At 40.4% G+C, this 12,565-nt stretch overlaps 1 protein-coding gene across 1 annotated transcript; it reads right to left on the bottom strand.

Moving 5' to 3' along the window:
• Positions 1–1,066: 1,066 nt before the first annotated feature.
• On the bottom strand, positions 1,067–5,256 carry LOC102206941 (extracellular calcium-sensing receptor-like). The gene is made up of 9 exons (XM_005753609.1): positions 5,093–5,256; positions 4,501–4,795; positions 4,130–4,216; positions 3,737–4,006; positions 3,306–3,515; positions 2,925–3,200; positions 2,281–2,508; positions 2,080–2,203; positions 1,067–1,971 (listed from the first exon to the last, which is right to left on the bottom strand). The coding sequence occupies exons 1-9, from the start codon at positions 5,200–5,202 to the stop codon at positions 1,067–1,069; spliced, it is 2,505 nt and encodes an 834-aa protein (XP_005753666.1). The 5' UTR covers positions 5,203–5,256.
• Positions 5,257–12,565: the final 7,309 nt, after the last annotated feature.

Here is a 12,565-nt window from a genome sequence, read left to right on the forward strand (position 1 = left end):
ACACACACTCACACATACTGAATGATGCTACAATTGAAAGTGTTGAAAGCAAGTGATTGTTGGCTGATAATAAAGTATGATTAAGTGGTGAAATATTTTAACATCAGGAGGGAATGTTAAGGAATTTTTATTGTTTTATTTGATTATGCTTCAAAAGTTATGTTACACATATTTCACCAGACACAGTTTTCTGTTGAAACAGGAAGCTGTCCCTGCGACACTGACAAGAGATCAGTCCAGAAATACATATCCGCAGAAGTTGACTTGCATTATATTATTCTTAGAAATTGACTTGCAACACACATACTTTGTGACACACACACATACAGCTTACACACACAGCTTTCACACAGACAGCATCAGGACCTGCGTAACAGGAAATGTGATTATATTTGCATATTGACGATGTAACCTATAAAAATAAACGAATACTGCAGTTCGGGGTGATTGCTCTCTGAGTAGTTCACCCGTGCAGCACGTTAACTATCTCAAGTGTCTCATTGTTGTTTATTCACCTGACTGTTTGTTAACTGTAAATCTCTGACAGTCTTAAAGGGTTAAAGGATTGATGATTATGGTTTTTACTGAGTGCTTCATTTTGTTCTTAATAAATTACACAATGTATATAAGTAAAGACTGTCAACTTTAGTAATATTTCATTCATCAACATTCATTTGTTCATTCAAGGGTTCTCTTAATTTTCTGAGTAGTTTAGTTGTATTCAAGATAAACATGAAGACTTTTAAGATGATTTAAGAAGATTTTAAGTGAAAATGCTCAGTGTGTACAATAAAAAAATACTCACTGAAACTAAGGAGCTTGGAAAGAAAAGCGGCTTCTCGGATGAGAGATGAAACGTCTTCAAGCAACTTAATAAAGTCCAGACACCTTTCTTTCCAAGCTCCTTAAACTACGACGACCTGGATGACTGAGAACCTTCACAGACATACCCACTAAATTACACCTCTTCCAAATCTCTATTTGTTGGCAGAAACTTCTGAAGCCTTTCCCATTTCTATTATACTGTAAAGCTACTTTTCTAACCTGTGAGGAAAAATGTTTATGACTAAGTGCCACGACCCATTATAGCTTTTTTCGTGTTCAGTTCTGGTCTCAACAGGATTATGTAACATTTAGGTCCAAACAGTGTGATCAAGAGTCCAAAACTTGAGGCCAGGATAGCAAATACCTCCACTGCATCTGCATAATTTCCTGGTGAGCTGATATAGACAGGAACAAAGGCCACCCACACAGCACAGAAGATCAGCATGCTGAATGTGATGAGCTTGGCCTCATTAAAACTATCAGGGAGATTCCTTACCAGGAATGCAATTAAAAAACTGAGGAAAGCCAGTATACCAATATAACCCAATAACACTGCAAAACCCACAGTGGACCCAAATGCACACTCATAAACAATCTTATCATTTTGGTATTGGGTGTTTTTATGTGGAGTTGGAGAGGAAGAAACAAGCCAGGTAGTGCAGATGGCTGCCTGAATAGATGTAAGAAACAGAACTGTTCCTCTCTGCTGCATAGCACCAAACCACTTCAGACTGGCTCCCCCTCCTGGCTTGGAGGCTTTGAACACAGCCAGAACAACCATGGTTTTTACCAGGATGCATGAGACACACAGCACAAAGCTGATCCCAAATGCTGCATGCCTGAGTTGGCATGTCCACAGTCTGGGTCGTCCAATGAACAGCAGTGAACAAAGAAAGCACAACTTGAGTGACAGCAGTACCTGGAAACTAAGTTCTGAATTATTGGCACGTATTATAGGTGTTCTGTGATGGTAGATAAAGATCCCTAGAACAACAGCACATATACATGTGCCCAGCAGTGAGGTAGCTGTCAGACAAATACCCAGAGGCTCATGGTAGGACAGAAACTCTGTCTTCTTGGGAACGCAGTGGTCACGCTGGGGGTTTGACCAAAAATCCTCTGGACAACTGGTGCACTCCAACGAGTCTGGCAAAAGGAGAAAGATCAAGAAAGCGGAAGATGGTGAAATGCATACTATTTTTAATATGAATGAAAATAAATATATCGTGCTGAAAACAAAACAAAACACCTTACTGGTCTCATTAGTGACTTTTCCCTCAGAACAAGGGATGCAGTCGAAACAGCATTTGGGTTCCCCCTTCTTTCTCACCATGTGGGTACCAGAAAGACAGCTTTCACTGCATACTGATCGAGGTGGCTATTGGATGAAATCAAATATTACATATAAATATACTGTACAACTGAGAAAATATAAAAATCAGAAAAACACATAACCTTTTTTGAAATAAAGTTCCAGAAAATCTTGTCTTCATCAAGTATGAGTTCTTCCCCGTATAAAGCTGAGCTCTTAACCTCACCCACATTCTGAACTTTAGTGCTTCCATCAGGGAGCCACAACCAGTTCATCACATCGTAAATTGGCACCACATCACCATTTTCGTCAAATGACACTTGATCCCCAAATGGAGTGGAGAAATTTACCCTTTCCAAGTAATAAAGAAGCTGTTAAAAAGGGATTCATAAGAAATAAATTATTTTTAACAATCCAAACAGTGGCACCCTCTATTTGATAGCGAAATGGAATATTATACCTATTATACCTATACATATAAACGTAATAAAATCAAATTGTATAATAAAGAGGGCTCCTTAATATGCAATATCTTTAACAATTTCAAGAACTCTAATGATACATTACATGCATACTCGTTAAAGTGCTCTGATCTAAATATATTAAACATTTCTTTTACTCAGAAATATTGAAAACTCATTTAGCTGACTTCAGCTTTTTCATAATTAATTTAATCACCCTGCTTTCAGTCATACAGGGTGAATTTTGTTCTGAAAGTAATTACAGATCAAATAATTTACTCATAGATTGATATCTAATTAACATAGTGTGTAAATTCATATCACACCTGCCATGGCTGCAGTGATTGCAAAGTGGCACAGCTTTGCCTACTGAAAGGCCCTCTTCCTGGGTTGCACTGCAGCATGTCATCAAGGGAATATGCCAGGGCATAAACAGCTTTATACACATTATACTCAGGCCGGAGGTTGGAAATGTCCAAGATCTCAGTGTTCACATTTTCTAGATCTTCCTGTCCAGTGCATAGTGCACCTCCACCTTCCAGCCAGCCTGCTGGAGCTGGTGCAAATCTGCACTGAAATGTAAATTCCCAAAACTGATTCACCTGAAATATATTGTTGACAACTGTTTTTTCTTTTTTCTTTTCCATTTAAAAAAACATGGCATAATGAAATTCTTGTCAACATCACGGTAACATTTCAACTCCCACCATGCTATTTCCATTGTTATTGTTGTGATGTAGGTCAGGACGTATTTGTAATAGGAATTCCCTGAGCCCTGGTATTTCCCCTCGACGAATAGCAATGCCCAGTGTACCACCCAGGTATGGCATGAACTGAGGTGTTTGGAGCACACCAGCTGTTGCTGTCCAGCCTTCACTGGCCATCCACTGTAGACTTGTTACATTCTCCTTTACTACCTGTGCATTATATTTTACCAAATGCAAAAAGTGATGTAACTATCCCCTACTTTTGTGACATTAACATCCAACTTAGGTATTTGCTATAAATTGTTAGATGTTATAAATTGTTTCTTTACGTTTCTGTAGTCATTCATTTAAAGACATAATACATCTTTTACACAGTGTATAGATACAGATCTTTATAACAAGAAATAATCAAGTTTTCTTTTAAACTTCACCTCTTCCATAAGGTTTATCATGTGACTCTCATGTACAAAGGCAATGACCACACGAGCTGTTGATTTTTTCATCACATTCACAATCCTCCTGAGTTCATCTGTGTCTTTGTCCCAAGGTAAAACTTCAATGTAGTCTAGACACCCTTCACCAGACAAACTTAGCTCGAAATGTAAGGATCTGGCAGCGTGGCGTCCATAATCATCATCACTGATAAGCAGACCTGCCCAAGTCCAGCCAAAATGTTTTAGAATTTTAATTATAGCACGTACCTAAGTGAAAGCAACATGAGAAACATGAGAAAACATGAGAGCATAGATAATAAGAAAAAATTTAGTGGATTAGCTGCTCATCATCTACTGGCAATTGTAATAATTCTGCTGATTGATTTTCACCTGGAAAGCATCACTTGGAATCGTCCTAAAGAAGGATGGATATTTTCGATGGTCACTCAAACAAGAACATGTGGCAAAATAACTCACCTGTGAAAGATACAGACAATATATTTTAGAAATATTCAAAGTCTTTACTGCCTCCTTTAAACTGGGTATTGCGTACATTGGTCTTGTCATTAAATTTACAATTAAATCAATAACTGTCACTGAAAAAGGAAAATGTGGCAAAATAACTCACGTGTGAAAAACAAAGACTGTATATTGTACATTGTTCTTGTCATTAAATTTACAATTAAGTCAGTATATACAAACACTGAGAAATATCTAAAGTCATACAACAATAATATGGTATAGTTAAACTGATAACTTACTATCGGTACTCGGTATAAACCTAAGACACTGGAGATGGCAATAGAAGGTGTAGAGGAAGAATCACCCACAATCCCTAGAACAGGAAGATTTCCAGTACATGTACCATTTGATATAATCTGCTCCTCTTGACCGCCGGCTAATGATAATGCTCCACGGAATCCAATTCCAAGTTCAACACAGTTGTCATAAAGAGTGTATCCCAGAGTCACATTAGGTAACAGATTGGCATTTCTGTTGATTTCATCAATAGCAAATGCCATGGTTTGTGCCTGCCTAAATCCTTGTACATAGAAACTAACAAAATAAATTTAAATTAAAAAATATATCAGGAAAAATGTTGCAAAATCACTTGTACAAAAAATTAAGAAACCTGAATAATAATTTATGAGATATTTTATTTGAAAAATCAAGAAGATTCCCCATTCAATATACATGACTTATTTATGTATGCACTAATGCATAAAATGTATGCATTAGTATGCATTTTATGCATGCATACACGCATAAAATGTATGCATTTTATGCATTAACCCACATATTGGCATTAAGTTGTTCTGGGGTTTTTTTGTGCTATTTTCCTGTCATACTTACCCATGGCAAGTAGGCTGTTGTGGCTCTGAGGTAAAAGATGGATGAGGAACACTTGAGAAAAAGTGGACTGGAAACAGTCCACCCAGAATGATATCTCCAACCTTGTTCATTCCATTTAGATGAAATTTTCCCTGCAGCTGACACGAGGAGGGAAACAAAGAAGAGGATACAGTATAAGTGAAGTAGGAATACAATAAAATGACCAGGACTAAATTGGTTTGTAAAAATGAACACATGACAGCTTTCTGGTTTTCTGAGCCTAGTTGTGGCATTTTATTACTTTCCCATTCCCTTTTAATAGCATGCTGTGTTGACTATTCTTTTATAACGCCCATCAGGGAAAAAGATGAAGAAAGGGGTGGGCCTCAAATACATTTGGTCATATACTGTTGTTGTATCCAGGTAGGCTTAGGTAACACCGTGAGCATGTTGTGTGTGTGGAATGTTTTGTAGCACACACGAAACAAAAGAAACAGGTTTTTTTGTGCTCAAGACTAAGACACCAGATATTCTCATTCAAGCGCCTTCCCCCAGGCCTGGCTCCAGAGTGGGGCTCAGGCAGGGTAGACTGATCCCTTGATTCCTATCATAGGGGTCAACTGAATCAGTCTTAATCTGGCATCTCACCCAGGGCTAGGTTGCCTTGGGAAACCCTACCAGTAGGCAATAAAATAGCATAGCCCCTGAGTTCACAGGATCATACAAATCCCTCCATTGCAGCAAGCCGGTGATTTGCGGAGGGTTTTAGTTTTTATTTATTAATTTTTTTGAATGACACACTAAGTAAACTTCACTGTGCAAAGGTATTTGTTTCTATTTCCTGAGCCCATCTGATGGATGAGTTAGACCAGGGGTGTTAAGCGTAAGACTTGGTGGCCATAATCAACCTGGCAAAGATTCCAATCAGCCCACTGGTCAGGGTTGGAAAATATGTCGTCTATAAATGTATACATTTGTGGACTTTTAAAATATTTTTTTTTGGTTTTACAGCTTTTCCTACTCCCCGGAAGCCATCCATACTATACCAAAGTAATTAAGTAATAGATAGGTTTCTATAGGTTCCTGTTTGTATCTCTCTGATATAGAAATTTTGATTTAAAAAGACATCAATAAAGAAAACTGTTATGTGTCAAAAATACAGGACACTCTGGGCGTTAAGCTACCAGAACCTTCTCTGTAATTTTACACATTTATCAATGTAAAATGATTTTCACATCCCTGAGTTAGAGGCTAACAAGGCATGACAGGTGGGTGGTAAACAAGCAAGCAGTTAAGTTACATAGCACTTTCAGACAACTCCCAGCTGAAAAAAAAGTGCTGTACACTTGACATGACAAAAAATATGATACAATAACAAATTAAAAATACATAAATAAATAATATTAATTAAAATTAAATTAAAACAATAAAATCAAATTTTTTAATTAAATTTAAGCAGTAAAGTGAAGTGCCAATTGTCCGCTCTGCCACCCTCACCACCCGCTGCAGTTTCCTCGTCCTCCATAGTACAGCAGTAAACCAGAGTGTGCGGCAGTAGGTCAGTTCTCCCACTTAGAAATCATGGAGGGGTCTGAAATTCACATTATAGGTGCATTGCCACTGTGAGAGACAGCATTTAAAAAACAATTCAGGAAATCTCATTGTGTGAATCTCCTGATGAAGACAGAAGACAGACAGAGCAACACCGTGGACGAAGAAGAATTAACAGCAGGCAAAAAAGACAGTGCAACTGATGTAAAATACTGAAGGGTCAAGCAGCATGTATGAATACTATTGTGGATGGAACATGCACTTCAACAGTGACAAGAGTGTGAACGCACTGGACAGCACTGGACACTGAGTTTCATATTTGCCATGCTGGGAGTTAACCTCAAAGAAAAGACTGAAAAGATCAAGAGAGAAGGAATGGAGAGAAGAAACAGCTGATTTTGGCCTGTGTTTGATTTGGGAGGTCACACAGGAAACTGTGAGAACAGGGACGAGGACCAGTGAGAGGTGAACCTAGACGTAATACAGTGAAAGCATATGGGAAATTGGATTGAAGATTGAGACTGAACTCATGGAGGTTTAGAAATATCCAGAGCATAACAACAGAAAGGTAAAAAAAAAGAGAGAGAGAGAGAGAGAGATAAAGAAATAAATAAACTAACAATTGCATGAATGAATAGAAAAGACACATATACAAATTGTCACATGTAAAATTATTTTTGGAGAGAATCAGAAGTGAGACAGTTTGAATCCACAGCTCAGCACAAAGATGCATGAATTAAATCTGATTATAAAACAAATATGCAATGAAGATCAGTTTACACTCAATATTAATCTGAATACAAATACATACACGCAATAAAGAGACATGCTTACATTCATGAATGTGAATACATGACATAAATGCTAAATGGTGTAGATTTAACACACTTAAAGCTTGAAGTTCAGGAATAACTCAGGGAAGTTCCATGATAATACAGTCACTTTTGTGAAAAAGGAAAAAAGGATAAACCAGTGATTAAAAGCTTAAATTCGTTTTTATAATAGTGCCGATTGACCAAAAGAAGTGATTACTGTAGAAAGTAAAAATAATTCAATAATGTGGTAATGTTTAAACCCTTTAAAGCCGGTCGGAGCGGGCACGCTCCGTTTTGCGTAACTATTTTTAAATCCCGGTAGCACTGCTAAAAATTGGTGTATTTCAAAATAAAACTATGAAGACACTTAAAATAAATTTCCTGTGGTGGGAAACTATTTTGTGCAACTTTTTTGTATTTACAGTTTTGAGGGATAAGCCTCGTAAATTTCTCTAACAAGAAATATATGTCAAAAAAACAAAAACGATTTTCAATTTTTTTGTAGTTTATTGCACTTTTTTGCAATGTATGTAATTACTATGCACTTAATGCAGACATATTATTAAATTTTGGGCTATAATGGTTGTATTGATTTATATCAACTTGACATGCTCCCAAAAATGGCACTGCAACATGTAAAAATATAATATAAGCTCTGGCGGACTTGGTTCTATGGTAGGTCTTAAAGGGTTAAATATGCATTTCTCTTGTCAAGGCAACTTTTTCTGAGATGAGTCAGTATGCAAATTAGCTGAATCAGTGGTGACAAAGAAGCTTCCTATCTGGCAGTGTGTCTGAGGCTTCCACTGAAGGAAACATAGCTGTGACTGAGAAGAATTGCTTGGTAAAATATATAATGGTAAAATACAGGATAAGTAAATAAAGTGGTCAGGTCTGTCCAGTAGTCCAGATTTGGAATAGAAATCTAGAATTTAGTGATGATAGATCGTTATAAAGTGTTTAGAAAGTGCGTAATGGGAATATTAAGGTTGTGCAAAACTGTGTGGCTTTTAACAAGATTTTCTGTGTATTTAGCAGGTGAAATTATGTCAGTTGACCTCAGACTGTGAGGACGCTGGAGCACCTGAGGCCAACCACTGAAATATGATGTGGGGAAAATGAACAGAGGGAGTGATTTTTAAGTCTGATTTCAGACCATGTAAGTATTACTTAAGCCAAGAGTAGGGCAAAACTTTTGTGGCCCACAAAGTTCTAATTCCCACAACATATTGTTAGATTAGCAAGCAAAACTTTTCTGGGATTAAGATTTTTGGGGTTGTTATTTTAGTGATGGGTTAATTCTGTCAGTTAGGTTTGGGTTGTTTTCTTATTTTAATAGAGGGAGTTTTACTAGTCATGGACATGTCTGTAACTGGGCCCATTATTTTTGTAACAGTGCACTTAGAGAAAACCTGTCAGGTGACGATGTTTTGTGCTTAGGTGAGCTAATAATCAACTCTCTTTTTCTGATTTTTGTTCTAAGCAGGCCTGCAAGATTGAATTAACAGCGCTGTAAAATTTTCAGGAGAACAAATATAAGGTGAGCTTTTCCAGATTATAATGGGCTGAGGAAAAGCCTAACTGTGGGAACCGATCACCGTTTGAGTTCCCGTCCAAAAGGATTGTAGCAAGTCAATCCAGTTAAAACATAATAAATAACTATTTTTCTAAAAACAAAAACAAAACAAAATAAAACAAAATTAATGAGCTCATGTTGCTGAGAGTGGAGAATCTGATTATTTGCACGGGAGTCTCCACTATCAGCAATATCTTGTGTGTGAGTGTATGTGTGACTGAATTGTGATGGATTGACGAAGTGGACTGAAGTTTTGACTGACATGATACTCAGACAAAGACTGGACCAAGGTTACGATGAGTAAAGGTTGACAAACAGTTCACCACGCCGGTAAGAGAAGGGTGAATGCTTTGTTTTGCTATGTTTTGCTTTGCCATGAGCAGGAGAAGAGAGACCAGAGGAGAAGAGAGACCAGAGGGGAAGAGTGTAGTTTCACATGAGTGTGGAGCTGGAGACTTAACCCTGGGGTTGCTAATTTTGGGTTGCTGATGTTTGCTTTAAGAAAATTCGGTTTTATTGACTGGATTTAGATTATGGTATTACATTATGTTGTTGGGAAAATGCCAAATGCTAAAGGTGGCCCAAAGTGGCTCCTCCACTGCTTCCCCACTGTCAGGTTACACCGGCGGGGGTGGCGGCGGCGATGCTGACCAGGCTTGAAGCAGTATCGCCAGGTTTGCCATTCTCTCCAGGTGACGCTCGGTCTGGACCCGCAGCTCTTCCCGCTGGCGGCACACCTCCGTGGGCCGCCATCTAGGCCACTCTCTGGGCCAGCTCCTCCCTCTGGCTCAGTTGTAGGTGCGTCCAGACGGCACCGCCGACCACGCCTCACCACAAACATCAAACAGACTAGCTGAGTGACTGAATGGCTGGCTGGCTGAACAGAAAACACAGACACAGAATTAACGATGACAAGACAGACTTAAATACACTGACTGATGATGATTAGAGAGTCCTGAGTCCAGAGTCCCAAAAGAAATAGTTCTGGCAGGTGACCGTGTGGCCAGTGGCTGGGCCAAATCAGTTCTGTTGGGCAACCGCGTGGCCAGCAACTGAGGTGAAACAGGTCAGGAGGGCAGTGGTGTGGGAGCCGCCGGCAGTGGAGCTGCAAACGACGCAAGGCCAGAAGGTGCGGAAACTTCTGGCTGAGACGAGGCAGGGCCAGCAGGTGGGGAAACCTCTGGCTGAGACGAGTCAGGGCCAGCAGGTGTGGAAACTTCTGCCTGGGACGAGGAAGAGCTCACAGCCGGCTCTGGATGCTGTGGCTGCAGGCCAGGTGACTGAGCTAAAGCCTGAACTGGTGACTGAATAGCTGGTGACTGAATAGATGGCTGAGCTGGTAATTGAGCAGGTGCCTGAGCTGGTAGGAGTGATAGAGCCTATGCCTAAGCTGGTAACTGAGTGGGTAACAGAGATGATAACAAGGTTAGTGATTGAGCTAATGACTAAAGTATAGGTTGTAGAGGTGGATTAAGTGGTGGACCAGCAGGTTGCTGAGCTAACTCTTCCCAGCCTCCAGAACATGAGGAAAATGCTGGACAAGCTCACCTGAGCTTTGGCGAGGTCAGGTTGAGGAATTGGTCAAACCCTAGCCTTCCACACCCGAGAAATAGGAACAAGTGCAGGGACGGGTTGGGTCCTGGCTGCCCTCATCCTGGGTTTCGGAATAGGTACAGGAGTAAACTGAACACTAGCCACCCCCACCCGAGGAACAAGAACGGGTGCAGGAATGGACTGGGTCTTAGCTGCCCTCATCCTGGGAGCTGGCACAGGAACAGGTGATGGCTGGACGTAAGCTGCCCCATCACCCAAGGAACTGGCATGGGTGCGAAGACGTGCTGAGCCCTAGCCGCCCGAGGATCTGGTGTGGGGACAGGCTGAGCCTTAGCCACCCTCACCCGAGTAACTGGAACAGGTGAAGGGAGAGGAAGGGTCTGAGCCACACTGCTAGCAGGAAAAGGCTGATAGATTGATGTGGAAATAATGACAGGATGAGAAATGTTATCAGACTTAGCAGCATGAATGTCCTTAATGGGTTCAGGTCTCAATTAATATTGATTGGATAGCCCAAAATATGATTACAGTACACAGTCTTTGGATTAAGTGGATTATGAACAGCGGCCATTAAAGTCTTGGGAGGATTAACAGTCCCTGGGTTATGGTGAGGACGAAGAAAAAGTCAGTTTCATTCACCACTGGATATTGCTGCACCAAACAGTATGAGCGACGGTGAAATGAGCCTCGCTTCCCCTTAGCTGTGACAGCAGGAAGCCTCCATTGAGCCGAGATGGGAGTCAGAGCCACTGTGCCACGGCGAGGTGGAAGCACCGGTGAGAGAAGCGGCTGGTGGGCGGAGTGGAGCTGCAAGACAGTGAGAAGCTGAAGACCACTCTCCCCAGGTAAGGCAGCAGGTGGGGGGCCGTTGCATCTCCAAAGTCCACCGAGAGCCAGACGAGTCCCCATGAAGACGTGCTCATACTCTGCTGCTGTTTCCGCCTGAGCTTTCCCACCAAAAGAGAAAGCGCTGCTTCCTGCCGCTCAATTAACCCTCTGGGGCCGCTGGACGCGCCCGAGCATCAAAATCACATGACCATTTTAAGACTACACAGCTACAAGATGCAGCGATTCAGAGTCTCGATTTCAACTTGGGTCAAAAGTGCGGACTTCAGACTACATACCAGTTTTTGAATTGTGTCGATGGGTCACATAAAACCAGAGTTATGATACAAAATACACGCAATGTTTTTTTCTGTAAACGGTAAAAACTGCGTTTTCTAGAGACAGCGCTAGCAAACACTCTCCCTTTGCGAGTGAAAAAATAAAAATAAAAGACACCCCTTCCCTATTGGTGTTAGAGTTTACCATGTCAGCCAATCAAAAAAATTATATGGCAACATGTGACATTTGGTTGTTTAGGGAGAAGGGGAAGTTTTTAGGAGTGACACCCGCAATGGAAAGCGGGCGAGCGAAAGAAAGAGAAAGAGCGAGTTTACATATGTGAGACATTAGTGACCTTTAGCGTGTTTGGAGGCTATAGCTAGTTTGTTGTGTAGTTATTGTTTTGTATTGTGTGTCAGTTAGACTGCTGAATTTCACATTTGCTCTAAAAAAGCTGTCAAAGGCAGATTCCAGTGTAAACGCTGTTCCCACATGGAAAACTGGACTGATGCACCTCCTGCTGTCAGAACTGCAGGGTTTAGGCCTTTGGTGTTCTCCTCTGTCTTATACTGAACACAAACTACATTTTTTGGACTGGCACAAATAATTTGTGTGCCTTCTTATTTGATGCAGCACACCTGATTGTTCTGTAAATAGATTTTTTTTTTTTGTGTGTCCCGTTTGGATCTTTAGCCATCAGAATTGTTGTCTTAAGGCTAAGAAAGATGCCAAGCGGATTTATTTTACCAAGTGGATCATCATGGCCTTGCCATATTGGTCCATTTGATTGACCTTTATTATAATTATGAATTTATTTTATTTTCAGTTGCTATAAACGGGACAGACATGACTGGGGGATAGGACAGGGAGAAAGAATAAAAGAAAGAGAGGGAG

This window comes from Pundamilia nyererei, unplaced genomic scaffold, assembly GCF_000239375.1.
Source record: "Pundamilia nyererei isolate P.nyererei 1_Seehausen unplaced genomic scaffold, PunNye1.0 scaffold00443, whole genome shotgun sequence".
Lineage (NCBI taxonomy): Eukaryota > Metazoa > Chordata > Actinopteri > Cichliformes > Cichlidae > Pundamilia > Pundamilia nyererei.